The sequence below is a fragment of the Typopeltis vanoorti genome, chromosome 6 (assembly GCF_054136105.1).
Source record: "Typopeltis vanoorti isolate ZY-2024b chromosome 6, IOZ_Tvanoo_1.0, whole genome shotgun sequence".
Lineage (NCBI taxonomy): Eukaryota > Metazoa > Arthropoda > Arachnida > Uropygi > Thelyphonidae > Typopeltis > Typopeltis vanoorti.
In genome coordinates, this window is record NC_143554.1 from 155,781,188 (window position 1) to 155,805,989 (window position 24,802).

Genomic DNA, 24,802 nt, shown 5'->3' on the forward strand with positions numbered 1-24,802 from the left:
ACTAACTTCCTACTGCTAGCAGCTTATACTGTGTTTTTTCTATGAGGAACAGCAGTGATTTTTTTTTTCTATTAGATGTGATAAAACATTAACCACAGAGTGGAGTTCCCTTCGTAAACCAGGTGACCAAATCTATGCATGTTACTGTGCCTGATGAAAGCACTGTACCGTGGAAGTATATCCTTTTCACTACCATTATTTATTGTTGTCCTCACACTTTTAGCATGATTCCTAAATAAACTGTTTACAAATCCTGGATCCCTCATCTTCTCCACTTTGTTCAATATCTATCACCAACTGTATATGGTATACCCCATCCTGTCATTCCGATTTCAAAACCTTTTACTATGTAGCCACTGAATTGTCATACCATTCATGCTCAACCAACCATCCTATACAAATCCTCATGCAGAGCAATATCATCTACTTCACTGCACGTAACTCTCCCCAACTTTGAATAATTTTCAAATAATTATATTGTAAAATCTCGCAAGAAATTAAATTTTATAAATTTTTTGCTATAGATTTTCCAGTTTTTTTGTTTGAAATTATGAAAGAAAAATGTGTAAATAAGATGTTAAAAAAATTTTCTGTAAGAATGTACATACATTTGACCTGTTAGTAAAGCTTAATAGGAATTAAGCCAGATTAGCACTGATAAGTACCATCCAAAGATCATATGGTCGAATGGCCAGCAATGACGTCACTTTTGTTACTGGCTAATCTTGGCAAGTTCATCATTAAGAACAAAGGGCTGAAAATCTGAATAAAAGGGAATGAGGCGCTTGGCTCAAGACTTTTTATTATTATTATTATTATTCCGGGCAACTCCAAGGAGTCGATAGACTCATCGATGGAGGCCCTAGCATCATGTCAAGAACAACTATTCGACATTCACACAGTAACTATCATACCTTGCCTTGAACTCATTCACGGTCGTAGCACCCACAACAGACTCTGGAAGCTTATTCCACTCATTCACCACTCTCCAAGTAAAAAACCTAGCTCTAACACCCTTGTCAATCACACTCTTGCCCAGCTTCCATGCATGGCCCCTAGTCCTCCCACCACCAGTCCTATTTTCAAAAATATCTTCTGGATCAATCTTATAGAAACCCTTCAGTAATTTGAATGTCTCAATCATATCACCCCTCCTTCGCCTATCGACCAATTTCTGCAACCCACAAATCTTCAACCTATTCTCATAAGGTTCATTCCACAGACCTGTTATCATCTTGGTCATCATCTCTGTCTCTGGATCCTTTCCACTTCCTCCCCATCACGAAGAAACCCTGGTGCCCATAACTGGGCACAGTAGTCCAGATGGGGTCTTATCAAGGCTCAATACAGAGGAACAACAACAACTTGTTTGTCTCTGCATGTTAAAGCAGAGGGGCTCCTTCCCTTCGTCCAGGACGATTGTTCTTCCCATTGCCGATGCCAGATTTTTCAGCTGCCAGCCCTCTCTGTAGGCTCTAGGTAGCTACAGCAGAACCCTAGCTAGTTCAACAGAGAAAAACTCTATGGGAAACCGCCAGAGCAGTCCAAGCAACTCGAAGACTGACCAGATGGAAAACGCTCCAGTCGCGATGTAGTTTGCTGTGTGTAAATTGGACCTTCCACTAGTGATAGTTAGCAAGTAAGGAACTATTTTATTGTATTTTGTTAAGAGAGTGTATACCTCGGAATCGTATGTGATTGTAAAATATTACATGTAAACAGGCGGTAACTTGGTTATAAGTTGAGGGAAGATTATGTGTTGTTAAGTATATTTAGTTTATGAGCGTGTATGTGATAACGTCAGAAATAGTGCTAAATAAGTATTGTATGTGGCTGGAAGAAAGTTTTTGTTATAATCCTTATAGGAAGAATAATGCTTACTTGTAAGCTTATGTGATAGGAGAATTATGCTACCTTGTAAGCATATATATGCATAGTTGTGTCACAAAAGACATCTTTATGTTAATGTAAAATGAGTTTCTATTGGTAATGAACGCACAGTACGTTCTGTTACTAGAATTGCATTTTTTTAGTGTGTTAAATCTTTTGAGTGAAGTAATCTCTCAGTAATTATTATGTGCTCTGTACCTATTCCACCAGATCGAAAATAAATGTTTTGTAATTACCTGGTTTTATTTCTTAGCCAATGCACTATCTCGGAAATATTAGCGAACCTACGGACATAGTAAGATATAACTAACCACGACTTGCATGTAAGGAAATTGTATAAACATATTGATTTATTCCTGTTTTCTTCTCACCCTAACTTTCAAGCAATAGAAAGTCAATTAGGTGGCGCAGTCGATAATAAATATAAATTTCCTAATTGATATTGCACGAGTGTTTAGGGAATGCTTACGTTAGATAGGCTTGTTACACGAGGTCTAACTAACCGCAGAGAAAGCAGGGGACAGAAATTGGTCATGGTGAGATTAACATTGTGAGGCACAGGTCAAGCAAACAGAAGCCTAACCTTGAGAAGTTTGTGATAAAGAAGTTTCGAGTCCTAACTTAGTGAAGCAGAATAAAGTAAATTAAAAGTTAAGACATAGTTAATCAAAATTTAAATAATTAACATTATATTTTTACAATATATTACCATTTTGAATCTCTCCACATATCATCAACATGAAAGTTCTACAATAACAGCCTTAAAACAGATTTTTGCAAGATGTTGCTAGTGGCTTCCTTTCTGTTTTCAATATTTTGAAAGCAGAAAGAAAGTGTTTCTTTGTTTACCCATTCTGATCTGCATAGAGAATCCTGCAGTTATCAACTCAATCCTGAGACCTTAGCTTTCTTCAGTGCCTTAATGAAAAAAATTATCATGACTTTAAGTATAAACAAATATGGAGAGATAAGCATGAAAATGAAATGGTGATATAATTTTTACTTAGTCTTCAGGAGCAATGACAGGTAATCTTGCAGTGTTTGTACTTTTTGTAATTATACAAAAAAAAACTTAATAAAAAAAATTTGCAGTAGATTTAATTTTCATACAAATTTTAATTCTTATCAGAAATAATACATGAATATACACACCTGAATTGTTTTAGACTTTTTTGTTCCTTCACTGCCAAAGTGGAATATGCATTTCTATTAACAGAGAAAATTCATGCTTGAAAAGTCAGATATAAATGAATGTATGCTCCCTATATAGTGTAATCAAACGTACTTCTGCCATCAAAATTGCAGTGACTCCCAACCAAAAACCAATATGGTATCACATTACACATAATATAAATCCTAGATGAACTATTCAGATTTTTTTCTTTTATATATTTTTTAATATTTAAAATTTAATTTTAATTTATTTTTAAAACATCTAACTTTTCAGGAGTGACTTTTCTTTCTGGATAGTATAGATAAAAAGGCAAATGCATAAAAGCTAGATTTTATGCATTTCCTGTTGAGGAATAAGAAATACAGGTTACTCTCATATAACATGATTTACAAATTGTAGTAACCCTTGTTCATGGTACTTATACAACACCATTTCGATATAACACAGTCTACAAATTGTAGCAAGGTTTTATCTTTTCATGTATTTTTCACCACGTGACTTAAAAATAAAAATTTATCTTTGTTAAATTTGTGTCAGCCCGTATTGTGCATGTAGTTGTAAGTGGCAAATTTATATTAGGGGAAATACTTTTTAGCACGCATGTACGTCAACTGTTTACTATATAGTGTTTATTGTTGAAAATTGTCTTCGTTTTCTGCCAGGAAAGCACATTAAAAATCATAAGTGTGTGTTAATTTCAAGGTGAGCACTTTATTTTCTGGTGAGTTACATACAATATGTAATGCATTTTTTTATGTAAAATATTTATTTTTTACACAAATAAAGTGAATTTAGTGAAAAAAATTTAGTGAATTAATTGATGGGGAAATAGATTTAAATGAAGAGGAACTGGTACAATTAATAGATGACGTCGAACCAAATGGCAGGGAAAGTTCTGCTGAAGATTCTGATTGTGATGAATCCATTAAAGAATTCAGTTTAAAGAAATTAGCAGAAGGATTGGACTTGGCAAGAAAGTTAGGAAGTTATTTTATGGATAATGATCCCTCAATGGAGTACTCCGGAAAATTCACAAGACAATTGGATAATTGTTTAGCTGATATTATGAACTTAATAAAAAATCAGCACAGTGGTAAGCAAGGTCTTATTACTGACTTCTTGATAACTAAACCAGCCGAAGTATGCAACGAGAATTATACAAATGATGTCCAAGAGATTTCAAGTGATGACGACATCCGGCCACTCGTAAATAAAGAACATCTTCGAAATGTTAGATTAAAATATGCACTTTATTTTATTTTGCCTAAAACATTTATGCATTATGTGTGATTGGAACATAACTACTTTTTCTATGTGATATGAGTCTTGAATAAAACGATTTATACAACGTGGCATTTCTATGGAACCTAACATCAGGTTACCTGTAGTTTCCGTATACATGTTCCATATATTTGTTATCATAAATGATTTTGGTTTACTACTGAAAATGCTAGAAACTAATTATGTTTTTACTGATTCTGTATACAACTAAAATTAATCTTTAAAAGTAGAATGTTGCGAGTTTTGATGAGTTTGAGTGGTGCACATCAAAGATGCTAGTCATTCTCTCATAAATCCTTACTTATTCAAATCAGCGTATTAGTCAGAAGAAACAGGTACTTGAGAATCTTTAGTGGCAAGAAGAAGACGAGGTCTTTTGAAATTAATGTCCTCAGAAGGCACAGGGGAAGAAGAAGAACGTTTTGGTCTTTCACTTTGCATGACTTGATAAAGTTTCTGCTGATTCAATTTACATTTACGGATTGTGCAGAATGGTACCGGGCAGTGATTTTTTTGCTGAAAAAGTAAAAGTATTTATAATAAAAAACACTAATTCTTTACATAGAAAGTATATTAAATTTCTGCTAAGAGAAAATATTTTCAAGCAAATTAATATATTGCATAAACTAAAAAGAACAAAATTATTGCATGTTCTTTTATACTTCATTTCATAAAATTTTACTGCAGAATGCAACTGTCATAATATATATACATCATCATCACACCTCCATATCAGCATGTATGTCGTTCATCATTGTATTTTTAGCCTTTCTGAACATGCATTCCGCTAGACCAGTGTTTTGTACAGTGTGGTCACTTCAGGAAACACTAAACGAGAACTGGTCCTCAGAAAATATAAAAATTCAAATAAGGAATGATCTGCTGATAAAAAAAAAAAAATTAAGCTATAAGTAATTAGAAAGAAAATTTAATAACACAATTCAGACTGAGAGCCACTTGCTTAATTGATACTAATAAAAATATCAGATATTTTTACTGGTATAACAAATCTACTTATTTAATTCATGTTGGAGGTTTAATGTAATATTTATAGCACTAGGAAAGGATTAAAAATATTTTAACGCTTCCAATGTTTTGTCTCAGTCACTGAAGCATCTTCAGGGATTACAAATACGTCTTGTAGCATGCACGCACGCACACACACACACACACAAAGACAACATTATACTAAATGAAACATGTGGGTGACTAAGTCCTATCTAAGTGGTGAGCCCTCTATGGGAATTTGTAGATGGCCTAGGATGTAAAGTGGGACCTCTGACAATTAGTGTCTCCCAAATTTTGGGAAGTTTCATGCATCCGTATTTATTCAAATTCGGTCGACTTCTGAGTGCCACTGCAGATTCTAAAAACAGTCTTTCCTTTTTGAATTTACTATGGTGGAGCAAAGTGTTTTTCTTCCAGGAGATTCTGTGGGTTGTATCCAATGCATGGTCTACAAGGCCAGATTGACCATAGTTATGATCACTGATGTATGATTTACATTCTTCTAAATGGATGGTCATTGATTTGCCTGTCTGTCCGAAGTAAGCCGCTTGCAGGAACAGGGTACTTTATATACTCCAGGCACAGAGAGGAGGAAGTTGATATTTGGTAGAATGGATAAGGGTAACAAGTTTCCAGTAGGATTTAAAAGCCATGTAGAGGTTGTACTTTTATAAAGACCTGGCTATTTTTTCTTATGTGCCACAAATGTAAGGGATAGTGATGGCATTTCTGAAATCCTGAAATGATGACTGAGGAATGGGGAAGGAACTAATTATTTTTTTAAATTCTTAATCACTGTAGCCATTGGAAAGGTAGGTGTGTATGTGGCTGAGTTCTGTTGAAAGAGAGGATCCATTGGAACACAGATTGTGGGCTCTATTGGTTAGAGTTTTAATAATGTCATATTGTTCAGAGGGGTGGTGGTGGGAGAGTTTGTGAATGTATACACCTGTGTGAGTGCGTTTTCTATATACAGTGAAGGAAAGGTCACCATTATGAAGGTGTGTTACTAAGGTGTCTAGGAAGGATAAAGTATTGGTATTTTCCTTTTCCATCATAAACTGGATTCTTGGGGTGACTGAGGAAGGAGTCTAATGTGTCTGGACCATGAGGCCAAATCAAGAACGCATCATCTACATATCTTAACCAGATAGATGGGTTGAGAGGGGCCGAGTCTATGGCTCGTTTTTCAAAATTTTCCATGTAAAAATTGGCTAGAGGAGAGAACCCCTAGCAGTTCCCTCTATTTATTTGTAAATTTTGTTCTTCCAAGAAAAATAACCAGAACTGATGGCAAAGGAAAAGAGATCAAAGATATCAGAAGAAAATTAGTTTTTTTAAGAGTGTTAATGTGTCATTTAAGGGAATATGGCAAACAGTGAGGTGATGTCAAAGCTTACCAATATATCTAAAAAAAAAAAAAAAAAAATCAGCTAACGCCTTTTTATTCCTGTATACGGGGAGTAGGCGAGTTAGTTAAAGTTAGATTTTCAATCAAGGTTTTAAATGTGTAGAGTTTTTATATAGGATATGGCAAGTCCAGTGAATGGGATAAGAGAGTTAGCCAGCTGTTTTGACAATTTGTTGTTGCATGATGCATCAGTGGCATCTACTATAGGTCTTCGGGGGGGGGGCACAGGAACCAAAGAGTTTGATTTTTTTTTGTAATGTGTGACATCTAGGAAGATACATTTTTAAGTAACTTTTTTACTTTTTTAACTTGTGGGATCATCTTGTAAATTTTCTACCACTGTTCTGACATGATTATTTTATTTAAGTCTTTCAAGGTGATTACTGAGACTTCTAGGATATCCTCCAGAACATTTTGCCACCTTCATGTTATTTACCTTCTATATTCTTACCAAAGTTTTCCTGTGACTTTGTTTAGCTACTTTTACACATAACTCAGTTATCTTACATTTTTCTCTATATTCTTTAAGAGCATCTGCAGAGTTATTTGCTAGGAACTTTTTTTGTATGTTTATATCAGTTATCAAGGCTTCCTCATTCACCCTTTTGTCTGATCACCTTTGATAAACTATACGGCCAGATTCTCGGCGGGAAGGGCGATATGACTCAGGAGCATAGCCAGAACGGACGGCATTTATTTGGTTCTTCCATCGCACGACATCTCTCAGCTATCCTAATCTTAGGAAATAGCTAGACCCTTTTCAACGCTGCGACAGGCGAACCAATGCCTTCCACGGCCAGCTAGGAACTTCTCCGTCGAAAGAAACAAAGAGGTCAAGCAAACTCCACTCATGGGGTTTGCTTGACCTTTTTGTTTCTTTCTTTCTGCTTGGCGTTTCTCGGCTATCACAATGCCCACCAATGCGGTTACGTGGGTTTACATCATGGTGTCCAGCTCCCTCTATCACATCGCACACGCGCTTGCTGTGTTTTTCTTGGAAGGCACTCTAGTTTCTCTTTCCTATAACTACCTCCCCCCTTTTTTGGTATACGTAACACAGGACGGTTAAGGTGACCCTTGGACTGTGGCTTACAGGCTTTGCCACTTTGTAATGGGGTTCTTAAATAAATTTAACAGCTTTAATTAATTTCTTTATCTGACCCACATGTATTACAGGTTAGGTCTTACAATATTTCTTGCACCTTATCTAGAGTTATATACATAAATTTACCTTTCTAGTCTATAGCCAACATGCCACATTCTCTGCCTATGTTTAACTAAAGTTGTGTCCTGAATAATTCTTGTTAAAACCTTTCTTAGTTTATTCAGGACACAACAGTAGCAATTAGTGAGACACAGCTATCAAAATCAAACATACTAACTAGTATTGAGTGTAAAGGTACAGTATATTTAGGAAAGATAGACAGGATAGGAGAGGAAGGACATGGTGCTGATGATATCGGATAACTTAAATCCAGTTAGTGTTGAGACCTATAATTGTAATACCACTAATAGGTTTCATGTGGCAGTGAGTTTGAAGGCACCTGGTGAGGTAGAATCTAATAAGATAAAATACATAGTGGGGTGTTGTTACAGACCAGGTGGACTGGTTGCTAGATGATGATGAAATGCATTACTAAATAAAGATGATGGGTGTGAAAAGAATAATCATAATAGGAGACATTAATTATCCAAACACTGATTGGTAGCATTAAAATCCCATGAAAAGAATGAAACCGAATTTATTGAGCTGTTGTGAGACAAGTTTCTCAAGCAGCATGTGACAAAAGGAACTCAAGGTCAAAGAGTGTTAGATTTGATTTATAGCGTCAGAGTGTTTCAGTTAAAGATGTTACTATTTTTCCTCTTACTGGTGACAGTGATCTTCTGGTACTCACTTGGGAAGTGACTAAATTTATGAATGTTCCATGCTAAATTACAAAGCAGGAAATTATGACCAACTGAGAAGTATACTGAGTTCAGCGCAATGGTATCAGTTGCTGGATGGAAAGAATATCGACAGTGCATGGGAAGCATTTAAAAAATACTTAAATGATGCAATATCAAAATTTGTCCAAGAGTTTCAAGAATAAATAGGGTAGGAGTCAAATGGATGTGTAATCCTATCAAGCAAGAGGATGATGTGGAAGGAATACCATGTTCATAAGGATGTCACAATTATGAAAATCATAACTAATAGGCCAGAAGAGTCATAACTGTTGTATAGAAAGCTGTCTAGTAGGAAAAGAAACTGACTCTGCAAGTTAAAGATAGTGTATCAGGGGCGAATATTCCAGGTGTGTGGTGCTCATCCACCCAATAACAATATCACCATTATTTATTTTTGCATTTATTTCTGCCAAAGACTCCTAATTGTTTCCAGACTTCGTGTGATTCCTAAAAGTAAACAAAATACACTAATGCATCATGAAGAGGACACTTTTGACATGTAAACATTGCTCTAGAAAAACTTTTATTGGGATTATATTGATCAAGTGTATATTATAAACAACTAAGTTATGCCAACTAGTTTCACCAACTAAGTCTGTTGGCATCTTCAGGGTACATAACTGATGTAAGGCACTAAAAAGTAAAAAACTGTTACAAACTAAAATCGACTGATTCCAATTATATTAAACAAAGAACAGAGCACATACAATACATTCATAGAGCGATTTTTAACATGTAAACATTGCATCGCATTCGCGTTAAGAGATGTACAGATGGCACAGCAGGTCGAATTCTTAGCATTCTAGTAGTTTTAAACTGCTCAGGTGAGGCTGGATGAGCTCTGAGACAATAACACCTAGAGGCTGTGACTGGTTATTGTGTCAACCAATCCAATTGACTGTTCATTTGTCATGAGTTGCTGTTTTTTTTTTTTTTTTTTGAGTTACATCTGTTTTGTGTGTGTGAAGTGTGAACTGATGTGGTAGACAAGTTTTTAACGTATAATTTTTGATAAATTTATAACTTTTTTCCCTATATTTACAATGGGAAACAGTATTGTAATCGAAGGAGGTAAACTTTGTCCTCCTCTTCCAAATTTTACACCTTTGAGTAATTCAAATATACCAAATAAAATATAGCATTCTCCTTCATTATTGTTTTCTAATATACAGTATCTTAAAACAAACACATTGTCTCCCACTCTTTGCAATTAATTGATAGATTAAAGTATTCAAAGTTATGCTACAATTAATTGCTTCTTCTCTTCTTCTTCTTCTTCCTATCATGGAATATAGGCCATGTGGCCTGTTCCGGTCTCATGCCAACTCTTTCTTGGTCTTCCGATTCTTCTTTTTCCACTTATTTTGTATCTGTATAATATTTTTGGTAGTCTGCTGTTGTCCATTCGATTTAAATGATCTAGCCATTTTTGTTTATACTGTCTTATGTAGTAATTAATTGGTTTGATTTTTAGGGATTGTAAGATTTCTTCATTTGTTTTGTGGTCCCACTTAGTATATCCCGCTGTTTTTCTGAGGAACTTCATTTCTGCTGTTTGAATTCGTTTTTCATCTTTCCTTTTCGTGGTCCATGTTTCGCTTCCGTATAGTAGAGTTGGTTTTGACAAGACATTATATAGTCTGATTCTAGTGTGTTTTTGTACCAGGGATGGCTTAAATATACTATTTATTATGACATTTACTTTGACAAAGTTTGATATTTTAGTGTCTATGTCTTTTTCTTCTTCGTATGATAGATCACATCCCAAGTATCTGAAAGTGTTTACTTGTTCTAGTATTTTATTGTCTATCACTATTTTACTTCTTATTGGGTTTTCTCCTTTGAATGCCATTATTTTTGTTTTTTCTTTGGATATTGTCATATTATATTGCTTTGAGATATCATTTAATGATTTTAATGATCTTTGTAAGTCATCTTCTGATGTAGCTAATACTATTTGATCATCTGCAAATAGTAGTGTATCTATCTTCATTTGCGGGGTCATTTGTATACCAAATGGGTTATGCTGTTTCCAGACAATTAATTGCATTGGACCAATTAAGATTGAGCACCTGTTGTGCTACACACACTCTTAAAACTTTCATGCATCGATAAAAATGCAATCATACGGTCAAACTGATGTGAATTTTGTAACGTGGGTTGCATAAGCAATGACAGCACACCCAACTGAAATGGGCACACAACGCCACTGATATATGTATAAAGGAGGGCTTAAATATATATACAATCAAATATATAAAAAGAATACATATAAACAAAAACCCACAAAGAAAAAAAAAATTGCATAAGCATTGCAGATACACATTACATTTTACTCCAGAATTAACACCCGACCTGCACTACCTCTACAATCTATTCTCATATCCAATATTTATCCCAATGCATGGAAGCAATCTCATATCCATTATAATCCAAAACTGGTGAAAGAAGTCTGTCCTAAAACTACTTAGCAACTGCCATGTTACATCAGTTGTCTCCAAAATAATGGAGAGAGTCATCAATAGCCAACTCCTCCACTACTAGTTTTAGTGGACCACCAATTAATCAGCAACCACAAGTGCTGATTCTGCCATTCAAGATCCACAGCTGACCTCATAGTTACATCACCCACCACTGGACCTGTGCCATGGGAATGTTCAGAGAAGCTTGTATACTGATGCTCTCGACATTTCCAAAGCTTTCAGGCATGTGTGTGGCATCATATCCTGTAACAAATTGCCACTCTTTGGTTTCCCTGCCATCTTCTGTAATTTAAATTTTTTTTTATTTTATTTTATTTAATTTTTTTTTTTATGGGTAATCCATCTACAAGAGTTTGCATCTTCTGAGTTGATCCCCCCCCCCTCTTAGGGAGGATCAACTTAGATTTGGAAGCAATATTCAATGGTCAAACAGATTTGTGATTTGCATAGTCAGGAGTTGTTTGGAATTAAAGTAATCCTTCGAGCAAAAAATAAAACAGATTTTTTTGAAGGCAGAGATGGCAATATTTCTAATATGTTTATGCTAAGAGATATTTCAGATTAATGTTATTTGAAAAAGATACATGCCATAATGCATGGGGATTTGGGCATTGTCAAAAGTAAGGCACGGCAAGAAGGGTTTCTTTTTTTGTGTGTTATAAGACAGAGTTGTGTTTTGCTTGTGCAAAAAACAAACTTCTGCATTTGTCTTACCAGAGAGTGTACCAGATTTCTTGTTCCTGCATTCTCTCCCATTGTAACGATAAGAACATCAGAACATATTGAATATATCCATTTCCTCCAAGCTGAGAAATCTGATGTTGAAGAATATGAAGTTTCTACTAGCCACTAGATCCTATGGGACAACATAAAAATTCTATTATTGTTATTATTATTATCCTAACACTCCATGGAGTCAGAATCATCTATTAGGACCTTTTGCCATACAAACAGTTCAAAGTCATAAACACATTCAAATTCTCTGCAGATACCATGCTCTCAGGCAATGCATTCTCATTCACAACTCTACATGCAAATAATCATCTTCTCACTCACTTGCTCACAACCTCCTTATACAGCTTTCAGGGACAATCTCTTGTTCTCCCCCAATCTGACCATTTTATAAAAAAGCTCTTCAACATTAATCCTATAACAACCCCTTACTAACTCGTACATCTCTATCATATCACCTTTCTTCCTATCTGCTAGACTCTACAAATTGCATCGTCTCAACCTTTCTTCATATTCAACATTCCAGAGATCAGAAACTATTTTAATCAATTGCCCCTGGGTCCTTTCCAACATCTCTTCATCCTTTTGAAAACCAGGTGACCAAATCTGTGCAGACTAGTCCATATGTGGCCTAATCAGAGCCTCATAAAATGGAACCAGAATCTACTTACTTCTACAAGTCATACCTTCCACATCATTGCCAGAATTCGATGTGTTGCCCTCACAATTTTCACAATATATCCACTAAATTTTAGATTGTTATCCACACTCATCCCCAAGATCTCTTATTTCCTCCACCTCCAACAATATACCCCCACTAAAAGAATAAATTCTACATTTCACGTTCTTCTAAATTTTAAAACTTTACATTTTGCAACATTGAACTGGCATCCCCCACTCCAGTGCTCATTCACTCAGTCTACTCAAGTCTCCTTGTAAGGCCACAGCATCTGATCTACTCCTCATATTTGTCACAACTTTGCATCATCTGGAAACAACTGTAAATCACCATTCAAATCTTCCCCATATCATTAACATGCAGGTTAAACAGCAACGGCTCTAAAACAAACCCCTCAGGCAAGGCCACCACTAGTGACTATCCTCTTCAGACATATTGCTCTCTCATATAAACTTGTTGATACCTATCAGACAGGCAATCACAATTCTAATGCACTAGTCTAATATTCAATTCCATCTGCTCTAATTCGATTATCAACTTATCATGTGGTAATCTATCACAAGCCGTTGCAAAGTCTCAGCATACTACTGTATATCCATCTCCCACATCCAATGCTGCTGTCACCTTATTATAATAAGTAAGTTGATTACTAAAACATGACCTCCAGGTAACAAAACCGTGCTATCCACCAAAGATAATACCACTGTTGGTAATCCAATTCTAGATCCTGATTCTCCAGTTTTTCCAGCATTTTAACCACAATAACTGACACACAGACAGGCTTAAATTTGATGCTTGAATTCTATCACCTCTGTTATGAAGCAGTACAATCTTGTCTTCCTTCTACTTCTTTGGAATTTGACCTGATGCAAGGATGTGTTTGCATTCTAGCAGTTAGAAATGTCGCATGTAAGAGACCGTGGAATATGTCTGCATAAGATGTCGAAAATGAAAAGAAATTCATGACCTTTATCGGTTTAGATTTAAGTAGCTGGGGTAGCAGTGTATCAGAAGCAGAGAGAGAGAGAGAAGCAGCATGATTGATAGTGATTGATAGGAAGAAAGATTATTATTATCAATGGACACTCCCATGGTTCAATGAGTCAAGAGAGTCATTGTGGGAGGTCCCACTCTCACATGCACAGCTCATCGTGACTCGACTTAAATGCATTCATTGTCCCTGCACTTACCACACTCTCCGACAATGCATTACAATCGCCTACTACTCTTCACACAAAAAACCTACTCCTTACTCTTCCCCCTTTGCTCACACTACCTTATGCAGCTTCCAGGAATGGCCACCCATTCTTCTCCAGTCTTCAGATTTTCTATGAAAAATCTCTTCCACACCAATCTAAGGTAATTCTCCCTTACCAACTTACACATCTTGATCATGTCTCCCCTCTTCCTTCTATCCATTAAGCTGTAATTTTCATTCTCTCAATCCGTCCTCATATTCCACATTCCAGAGACCAGAAACCAATCAGTCAATGGTCTCTCAACCCCTCCAACATCTCTTCATCCTTCTGAAAACCTGGCAACCAAATCTGTGCACAGTAATCAATATGCAGCCTGATCAAAGTCTGATACAATGAAATCAAAACATCCTAACTTCTATATGTCAGTGTTCTCTACATTGTTCTCATAATCTGCTGTGCAATCCTCACAATTTTAGCAAAATGTCCATGAAATTTCAACTTCCTATCCACCATAACCTCCAAATCTTTCATCTCCTCCACCTCCTCTAAAATATCACCGCCAATCCTATACTCTGCATCCCATCTTTGTTTCTCAAATTTTAAAACATTACACTTTGTAACATTAAACTGACATCCCCACACACTTGCTCATTCAAATAGTCTATTTAGATCCTTTCGCAAAGCTACATCTACTCTACTTCTCATAACTGTCCCCAACTTTGTATCATCTGAAAACAATTGTATATCACCATTTCAGCCTTTTCCATTGTCATTTACATATAAAACTAAACAACAATGGGCCCCAAAACAGACCTCTGTTTTGAGTCCAAAAAACTAGTGACTTTCCTATAATAAATTTAGTTTAATCCTTTATCCAAGTATGAGCAAACAAAGTTTGTGCCTGAAAACATCTTCAGGACTGAGGTAAGGTAGTACAACATCAGGAAACTCACAGCAAAGGTGGAGCAAGCTCTCAACTCCTTGTCTCAGTATCTCCCATAATGCACAGCACATCTCGTGGATGTGTATACTGCTGTGCATTAAGGGGGGGCCACTACCGATACCGGTTTCGACCTTTATTGAGATCTCGTCAGTGGGAGCCAGGCCCAGAGTGGAGATACTAAGGCAGAAGCAATAGGAGAGGTCATCCTTACCTACAGGAGTTGACAAAAGGTGTGCCACCTTATTATTAAATTACTCTGGATTTAGAGAAAGATGTTGAAAGTTTATTTTTCACTTGGTTAGACTATAATAAATTTAGTTTAATCCTTTATCCAAGTGTGAGCAAACAAAGTTTGCACCTGAAAATATCTTCAGGACTGAGGTAAGTTAGTACAACACCGAGCACCTCGCAGCAAAGGCGGAGCAAGCTCTTAACTCCTTGTCTCAGTATCTCCCATAATGCACTGCACATCTCCTTGGGGACGTGTATACTGCTGTGCATTAAGGGGGGAACTACCCATACTGGTTTCGACCTTTATTGAGGTCTCGTCAGTGGGTTTGGGATATCACTCCCCTCAATACACAACCTGCTGATACCTATCAGACAGTCAATCCAACTAATTAATCTACAATCCAACCCCACCTGTTCCAGTTTAACTACTAGTTTGTCATGTGGCAATCTATTGAAAGCCTTTGCAAAGTCTAAACATACTACTGTATATGACTCCCTCTTGTCCAATGTATTTGTTGCCTTGTTACAATAAGTAAGTAGATTGCAAAAACACATTCTTCCTTTAGCAAACCCATGCTGTGCATTAAAGAAAATTCTACTACTGTCCACCCAGTGCTGAATCCTTGTACTCACTAGCTTCTACAACACCATGACCTTGAACTCCAGAGCCGATTGACCTAGAATTTTTGAAGCCTTAATTTTATCGTCTCCTTTATGAAGTGGAAGAATGTTCCCATCTTTCTATTCCTTTGGGACCTGGGTTAATCTATGACACATGTTAAAAACGTACATTAAAGCTGTTAACTCTCTGGAACATTCCCTCAAGACATGTGGTGAAATATCAAGTCCCATGGCCTTGTTGACATCAGGTTTACTCGATTTCTTATATGCCTCCAAGAACATCATGTGGAAATGGGTATAGTAAATTTAGTGGTTAATGCAAGAGTAGGTTGCTTGGAGAGAGAGAGACAGAGAAACTGAGAGAACAGGTGGAATGTTTGAAGAATGAGTTCAGAAGCATGAAAGAAGGATATTTGGGTGCTGGAAGGCTGATTGGTGTGAGATGAGAAAGAGTGAGAGAGGTTTATGGGAATGATAGAAGGGGGGGGAGTAGTAGTAGTTGAGGGCAAGGGGACTGGGAGGAAAGTAAGATAATGTAGAAACTAGGAATGGAGAGATAAGTGGGAATGAGAGAGAGAGAGAGGGATGCAAATAAGCAAGAATGAATGGAGCAGTGAGAGGTGTGATGTATAAAGATTCAATGGTTTGTAGAGTGCAAGACAGAAAGCTAGAGGAATGTTTGCTTGGAGGAATGATAAAGAGTGTGACTATTGCAATTAAGTGAGGCAAAAGAGTAGATGACATGATTTTGATGATGGGTACAAATGACCTGCAAGGCAGTGTAAATCGTGTAGCAAGAGATTTGAGGTTTATGCTTGAGGATGTACAACAGAAAGGTGTGAGAGGAAAGATAGTCAGTGTGCTACCTTGATATGATAATGAAGAGAAGAGCATTAGTAATGATAGTAACATGATAGCAAGATAAAGTAGCAGCATAAATACTCTTCTATCCTCAAATGCACTCGGTGTGCATTTGAAGATAGAAGAGAGATGTATGTGAGGGATGGACTGCATTTCATTGGGGAAGGATATAGGCATCTGGAGAGAATGTTATTCTCAGAGCAAGTGGGAGTAATAGTGCCGGTTAACTCGAGTTGTCAAGGTGGAAGCAGGAGTGGCCTTATGGGAATAGACACTTAGGTGAGATGGGGGGATGTATCGTGTTATGCAGAGTCAAACAGAGTCTGATGTGAATAATAATAGATGTAGAATTACTCACAATTCATTGCTGTTTCTTTATACAAATGTCAGGAGTATCAAGAATAAAGGACATGAATTAGTGGCAATGATAGCCTCAACTGGACCAAAGATTACTGGGATCAGTGAAACATAGTTGAGGGAGAATTATCTGTATTTTGACAGGATAGGATGGGTAACACAGTGGTGGAGTATTGCTTATGATGAGTTACATCCACTCAGACTGGAGGAATTAGAGGACAATGGAACTGGTTTTGAGAGTATATGGTGTGAGGTGAGGGTGAGCAGAACAAAATATTTAGTGGAATTGTGTTGAATTTTTTCTTGACTATTATTTATAAGACTATTACACTTTTTTTATATAATGTTCAGGCATCTTCAGGGAATACAAACTAGTAAGCTATATGAAGGTAACAGACTAGGTTATAACTGATGATTCTAATTCATACAAAAAATTAGCTAACCTTCTAAAACCATATAATATCAGAGTAGCATTTAAGCCAATTAACACTATTCGGAAATTTTTAAGATCACCGAAAGATCCTCATCCATTCTACAAGTACTCTGGAGTATATAATATACCTTGCTCATGTGGTATTAGTTATGTAGGTCAGACCTCTAGAAGCTTTGAAACGAGAAAGAAAGAACACATAGAATACGTCAGAAACAACAGACAAGACATTTCAGGCCTTTCTTGCCACTTTGCCTCTAACCATCACATTGAGTGGGATAAGAGCCTTATGCCCTATATAGAAGATAACTACCATTCAAGAACCTTCAAGGAAGCAGCTACAGTCGCCCATAAAACTGAAAACCTAAACAAGAATCAAGGTCTAACCTTACCAGAAATTTGGAAAGCTTTAATCAGATCATTAAACATCAAAGAAATGAACTTTCATGACAATTACATCATGAGCCATAACGAATAAATCACGTTCCCGAGACATGCGCATTGCCTCGTTCAATACTAATTTTTTGTATGAATTAGAATCATCAGTTATAACCTAGTCTGTTACCTTCATATAGCTTACTAGTTTGTATTCCCTGAAGATGCCGATAGAAAAAAATTGGCAAAACATGTAGGACAATAAAATAAAGCTACTTGATGAACATTATATAAAAAAAGTGTAATAGCCTTATATTTAGTGGAATGTTGCTATAGGCCAGGGAATACAGAGTTTGAGGAGCAGGAAATGTTTAGACAGTTGAGTTTGGTAATTGCAAAGCAAATGATCGTTATGGTAAATCTTAACTACAGCAGCAGCATAAATTGGAAAGAGGAAACATCATGTAGCAATAACGGAATGGAATGTCTGGAATTCTTGAGGGACAAATTCCTGAGGTAAAATGCAGTAGATGAAACAAGATGCTCAAGAGTTTTAGATTTGGTCCTGGCATCAGAGGACCTGATTATAACCAAAATGTCATCCCTGCACCCAGTTGGAGAGAGTGACCATGTGGTCTTGACTTGGGGGGATGAGTAGGCATGCAAAGGTGTCAAAAAGAAAGGAATTAATGTAGAAATATAAGGAAGGTAATTATAATAATCTTAGAAGACAGCTTGGGGAAGTTCCATGGGTGGAAGAATTGAAAGGGAGAAGAGAGGCATGCCCAGTGCATAGGAACTCGTGAAGAACTATTTATTAGCAGCAATGGCAAATTGTATACCTTGATTAAAAAAAGAGAACAAGATTTGGTGTAAAGTGGATGATAACAATAACAAACAGAAACTGCAGATGAAAAGAAGGCTATGGAAAAAGTATAAAGAGATGGGTGGAGAGCAGTTGCGCAAGGAATATAAGATGCAGGCAAGGAAATTGACTAGCATGGTGATGAAGGAAAAACTTGAATATGAGAAGAGATTAGCCTGAGATTCAAGAAGAATATGAAGAAATTCTTTTGTGATGTATCCAGAAGGTGGAAAATGATTGTGGAAGAAGAGTGTGTTACAAATACTAAGTTCTCTGGATGTCAATAAGGCAATGGGATTTCACCAGGTGTTTTAAGAGAATGTGCTAAACTGACAGTTTCATTAACTTGGCTCTTTAATGAAAGTCTGGCTATTGGAAAGCTACCTAAGGAGTGGAAGGAGGTAAGATTGTTTCATTGCATAAGGGAAGTGGTAGAATCGAAGTATCAAACTATAGGCCAGTTTCTCATTGTGTAGGCTTCTGTGGAGAAAGGACATATCAGAACTAATTATTTCTGGTATTAAACCACACAAAGATGTCAAACAGAAACTATGTTTTAATCTGACTAATTTTAATATTTTTCATTAGAAATATTAACTGTTATTACTTTTCTTCTAATTTTTTTTTTTAATTATTCATGCTATTTCCTAATGAAGTGAAACAAATTTTTTTACAAAACTAGTCAAATTAAAACACGGTTTCTATTTGACATCTTTGTATGTAGTTCAATACTGAAATAATTAGTTCTAATAGAGCCCAGTTGGTATTTCTGTAGTTGTTAAGGTTTTGGAGAAATTACTTTTTTTTTTATTTCACATGGGCATTTAACAGGGTGCCATATGATAAGCCTGATAATTACCGTATATGTCGGCGTATAGGACAAGACCTAAATTTTAGGCTATTTTTAGGTTTTAAGCTTATGTCGGTTGTATAAGACGACTCCCAAATTTCTTCTTTCTTGTATTAATGCAACATTAGGTATTGTTGTTATATCCGTTATTTTTATATCTATGCATATCCGTTATTATTTTGCATAGCATAGATTTAGTATTTAAGCAAATTACCCTAATTAAAAGTGATTAGCCCCAACTTTAATTATTAATTTTGAATGTTTTTAAAATTCTATGTTTATTAAAATTGTTATCATTTAAAATCATGGACCCAGCAACAAAACAAAGAAAGTATGAAGCTCTATTTAAAATAAGAGTAATTGAAATTGCAAAGCAAACTAATAACTGTGCTGCTGCAAGAAAGTCTGACATAACCAAGAAGATGGTAAGAGAATGGAGGAAGAAAGAAGATATTTTAAAAAACTGCCAAAGAAAAAATGTGCGATGAGAACAAGGATCACCCGATGTCTGCAACTGGAAAATCACATTGCAGAATGGGTATTCGAACAAAGACAGAATGGTTATCTTGTTACAAGAAATACAATTAGAGCATATGCACTAAAATGGTCAAGATTAAATCCGGATGAAAGTATAGAATTTCAAGCTACTTCAGGATGGTGTAATCATTTTATGAACAGACAAAATCTGGTAATACGACAAAAAACGAAAATTGCTCAAAAACCCAGCAGATCTTCACCACAAACTCACCGGTTTCCATAAATTTATTGAGTTGAGACAAGAACATAAATTTCTGTGTAACAAGCATTTAAATTTCTGTGGCAGCTATTGCCAAATATTGGAAATATGGATGAAACTCCTATGAGCTTTGGTATGATAAGCAATAAAACAGTGGAATCTAAAGGTAGTAAGAGTGTGCTAGTCCAAAGTACAGATCATGAAAAATCAAAGTTTACGGTTGTGTTGTCATGTTTGACTGATGGAACCAAGTTAAAACCAATGATCATCTTCAAACGTAAAACTAAGATAAAATTTCCTTTAGGTGTTTTTGTACATTTTCACGAAAAAGTATGGATGGATGAAAACAGTGTGAAATTATGGATAAATAATGTGTGGAACATGTGACCAGGCAGTATAATGAAGAAACACAGTTTATTAGTATGAGATATGTTTTGTAGTCATTTAACTGAGAATACTAAAAGTCTTATAGAAAAAAATAACACAAAAATTGCTGTTATACAAGGTGGTTTAATATCTATATTGCAGCCACTAGACGTCTGCTTGAACAAACCATTTAAAGATCACATGCGAGAAGAGTGGAATAATTGGATGTTGACTGGTGAAAAATCATTTACAAATGGTGGATCTATGTGCGCTGCATCACTTGATATGTTGTGCAATTTTGTAATCAAAGCATGGAATAAAGTAAAAGTAGAGACTGTAATAAAATCATTTAAAAAGTGTGGTATTATCTCTAATCTTATGGATGGTATGGACGATGATCTGTTATGGGACACTCATGACAATGAAAATGAAATCAATTCACCTGATTCGAACTGGGATCTATATGACGATCATTTAAACAATGAATGTGAAGAATTATTTTCAACAGATGATGAAGAAAATTAACATGAAAATTGAGGTTAATAATTATTATTTGTTTTTTTTTGACTTACATCTTAATATTTTAAATAAATTTATGTAACAAAAAATTAATCTAATTTGTTTATAAACACTGCCTATTTTCTTATATAACGATGTATTGTAACTACCTATGTGTTCATCCAAGAAATTAAGCTTCCCTTTTTATACTGGCTGTATAAGATGACCCATGATTTCGAGGGGTTTTCTGTAGTATTGGAGTATCGTCTTATATGCCGACATATACAGTAGGTTTCAGAATATAGGTCTGGATATTAGGTTAGTGAAATGCATTGTGCATTGGCTGTTTAATAGATATCAGAGGGTTGTGTATAAGGGAGCAGTATCAAGGAGACAGAAGGTTGCGAGTGGAGTCTCTTGGGACTCAGTACTGAGACCCATATTGTTTAACCTTTATATCAATGACACACTCAATGGATTGCAGAGAGATATTCAATTGTTTGCAGATGATGTGAAGCTAGGAAAGGTTATTAGTAATAGTGCTGATGTGGTAGCCCTTCAGGAGGATATGAAGAAGCTGGGCAGATGCATATTCTGTTGGAGGAACTGTATACTAGATGAAGTGGAGGATGCAGGGGACCTTGGGGTGATGACTGATAGAGACTTGAAGTTAAGGGGACATATAGCAAAAGTGGCAAAGATAACCCAGAAGATTGCTGCAATACTGAGACGGACTGTGATTAGAAGAGATAGAAGGGTTGTGGTTCCGCTATAAAAAGCTCTGATTAGACCTCACACAGATTGTGCCTAGAATAAGGCAGAAGTGTTTGAGGAAAGCAATATCAGACTGCAACACAGCAAGTGGACATTAAATGAATAAGTAGCAATCATCAAGCAGGAGTTGCAAGAAAAGAAAATGTGGATGAAACATATAGAGAACTGCAATCAGCAAGCTCATGAACAGTGCAGACCTTGATTTACTTGCCGGTAAATCAAGAAGGTTTACCAGCAAGGTAACCATAGGAAATTAAGTGATCCAAGGGAAATTTCAAAGGATTCTTTTGTTACATGGCAAATAAAAGAAGCATTCATTACCATAATCACAATATGATTATGGTAATAAACATTGATGGCAGAGAGGTGACAGAAACGGAAGGAACAGTTGAATTAATGAGTAATTACTTTGTGAGGGTGTATTATTCCAGTTGAGGTACAGTTGACTATCACTATAGTAAACTCATAGACCACATTAATAGTTTGTTACAATGGCATGTTTGATATATTAGATTTCTCTTTTAGCATAACATTATACCTACACAAGTGGTGACACCTAGTATTTGTGTGTGTTAACACACAAATGCTAGGTGTGGTGTATCAAAGGAATAAGGACTAGATTTTCTGCTTGAGCCAGAAATGGCTGTGAATTTTCTGTCAGTGAATAAGTTTCAGGAGCAGTATGATACTGTTCACTGTGTGAATAGTATTTGGCCTCCCATGACAAGTCTATGCACTTGGTGTAAGCCCATGTAATAATAATAATTAATATATTACTACTTCTACTACTGTTGATTGCCTACCTCTTAGAAACTAGTATAGGAAGTCAACTCTAAACATATACTTTTCATTTAATTCAAGTTCATATTCAAAATATCAGACGTGTAGATAACAATCTAAGACCTACCTACCTACAGGACAGAGTACAAAATGGGGGAAAAAGGGGATTCAAAATCAGGTGGCTGCCATCTTGAAGAATAAAAAAATAATTTGTCTGAAAATGCAAATAAGAAATCAGAAATTGGACAATTTGGAAATAAGTTGATTAATTTTAAAACTTTCTGAAACTACGAATTCTGTGGATCTGCTGAATAAAATTGGTACCATAATTAATAGGATACTATATATATATATATATATATATATATAAATCCTTTGATCTCAAAGGATAGGGTGACAAATAACTTGCTTCCAACAAAAATCAAAATATGTGCATCTTTAGTGCCATGGTCATGATTTCACTTGATCACATGGAAGATGATTTTCTGTGCTCAGTGTTCTATGCTCGTAGAGGTTTCCAACCTTTTATGAATGACATCAACATAACTGTAATCCAATCTTCTTTGCCTGCAATATCTATCCAAGTTGCTGAATAAGAATCTCACATTTGAGTCATTCCTTAAAACTAATTTGTTTGCAAGTAATGCAAAGCATCATCATTAGTTGGAAATTTCCCTTCTCCCCTCTCAACCTGCTAATTCTAAATCATATTCACAAGCATATCAACAGACAAGATAAACAGAACAGCCTAAAGACAGAACTTAGTGTCGATGCACTTAACGTACTCTTTTAGACACTGCTCAGCTATATCTCCTGACTAATTACACAGCCACTCTCTTTTCTGTCCTCTTTTATCAATGCCTATCAATCAATCAATATATATAAATAATTCTAAAACTTTATTTAAATAAATTTTCATCACAAACTGATTCCTTCAGAATTATCTCAAACATAATAAAGAACTGTCATCAACACCTGAAATATCATACTAAATATAGCAAAGCATAGAATAAAATCAAAAACTGAATGTTATTTAGATGAAGATCAGTTTAGATTCCAGAATGGTAAAGGAACTAGAGAAGCAATACCAGCAATAAGAACAATAATAGACCGAAGAAGTGAAGTAAGTAAAGCTACGTGCATTGCTTTTATAGATTCAGAAAAGGCATTTGGTAATGTACAGTGTAACAAGTTTTTACAAATAATGAAGGAAACTGGAATAGACTGGAGAGATTATTATCATCACTATTTATAAGGATACTCCATAGAATCAAAATATTCATCACTATAGACTTGCACCTATCCATTATTCACACAATACTTATCATACATCTTCTTAAACTTATTCACTGTTGTGACACACACAACCACCTCTGGCAATCCATTCCACTCATTCACTACTCTCCACACTCTCAAACAACTTCCAAGTGTGACCCCATGTACTGAAAAATTTATGTTGTGTCAATCTTACAGAATCCCCTTAGTAACTTATAAGTGGCTATATTATAGACACTTATAAGTTATAAAGGGTATTATAGTGGATATTATAGACTCTATAATATCCACTCTACTCCATCTGTCAGCTACCCTTTACAACCCACAGAACCTCCAGTCTATCCTCATAGGAAACATTCCACAGACCTGTCACCAGCTTGGTCACTTGTCTCTAAATCCTCTCCGCCACTTCCCCAGAAAATCAGATGACCAAATTTGTGCATAGAAGTAAACATGTGGCCAAATCACAGCTTTGGAAAGAGGGATAACCTCCCCATTTTTGCTTTATCAATGTCAACATCCTAGTAATCCACTGTTAGATCCTAGGTGAAGGAATCTTGGAAAGAAATCATTCATTTAGGGTCTAACATATAAAAATTGCAAACATAGAGAAATACCTGCACATCAGTTGTAATTAAAAGTGAAACTTCCTCACTTTATGTAAAAATTAGTATTCTTTATTTAAGCTATTGTGATTAATTTGAGATTTCACTTTGTATGTCTTAAAAAAGAGGGATAATGTGAATTAAATTTAAGCCTTACTTAAGCTATGTAAAATCTATTGCGAGTCATCATAAAGCTGTTAAGTATTAATTCCTGGAAGGCCTAAAGCTACACGTGTACAGCATAACGCTGGTGGGTATAGCTTATTCGGAAAATCACGTAACCATGTATTCTATGAATCCGAGTATATCAGCGTCGTAGAAACGAAGGATAAGCCAAAGGGTGAAATTAGTAAGGATCGTGTGCAAAAAGGGGCTGAAAAAGAGGGCGCTCTATAGGAGTATAAAAGGGGGTTGGGCCTGGAACACAG

The 24,802-nt window shown here is 35.8% G+C and overlaps 1 protein-coding gene across 2 annotated transcripts in view; it reads right to left on the minus strand.

The window, feature by feature from the left end:
• Positions 1-2,992: 2,992 nt before the first annotated feature.
• The window catches only part of LOC150106127 (TNF receptor-associated factor family protein DDB_G0285149-like), a 246,739-nt gene continuing 224,929 nt past the window's right edge, over positions 2,993-24,802 (minus strand). For both annotated transcript variants that reach the window (XM_090393876.1, XM_090393875.1), the window contains one exon: positions 2,993-4,861. In XM_090393876.1, coding sequence (XP_090250002.1) covers positions 4,664-4,861 — 198 coding nt within the window. In that variant the 3' untranslated portion in view covers positions 2,993-4,663. The remainder of the gene's footprint in view (positions 4,862-24,802) is intronic.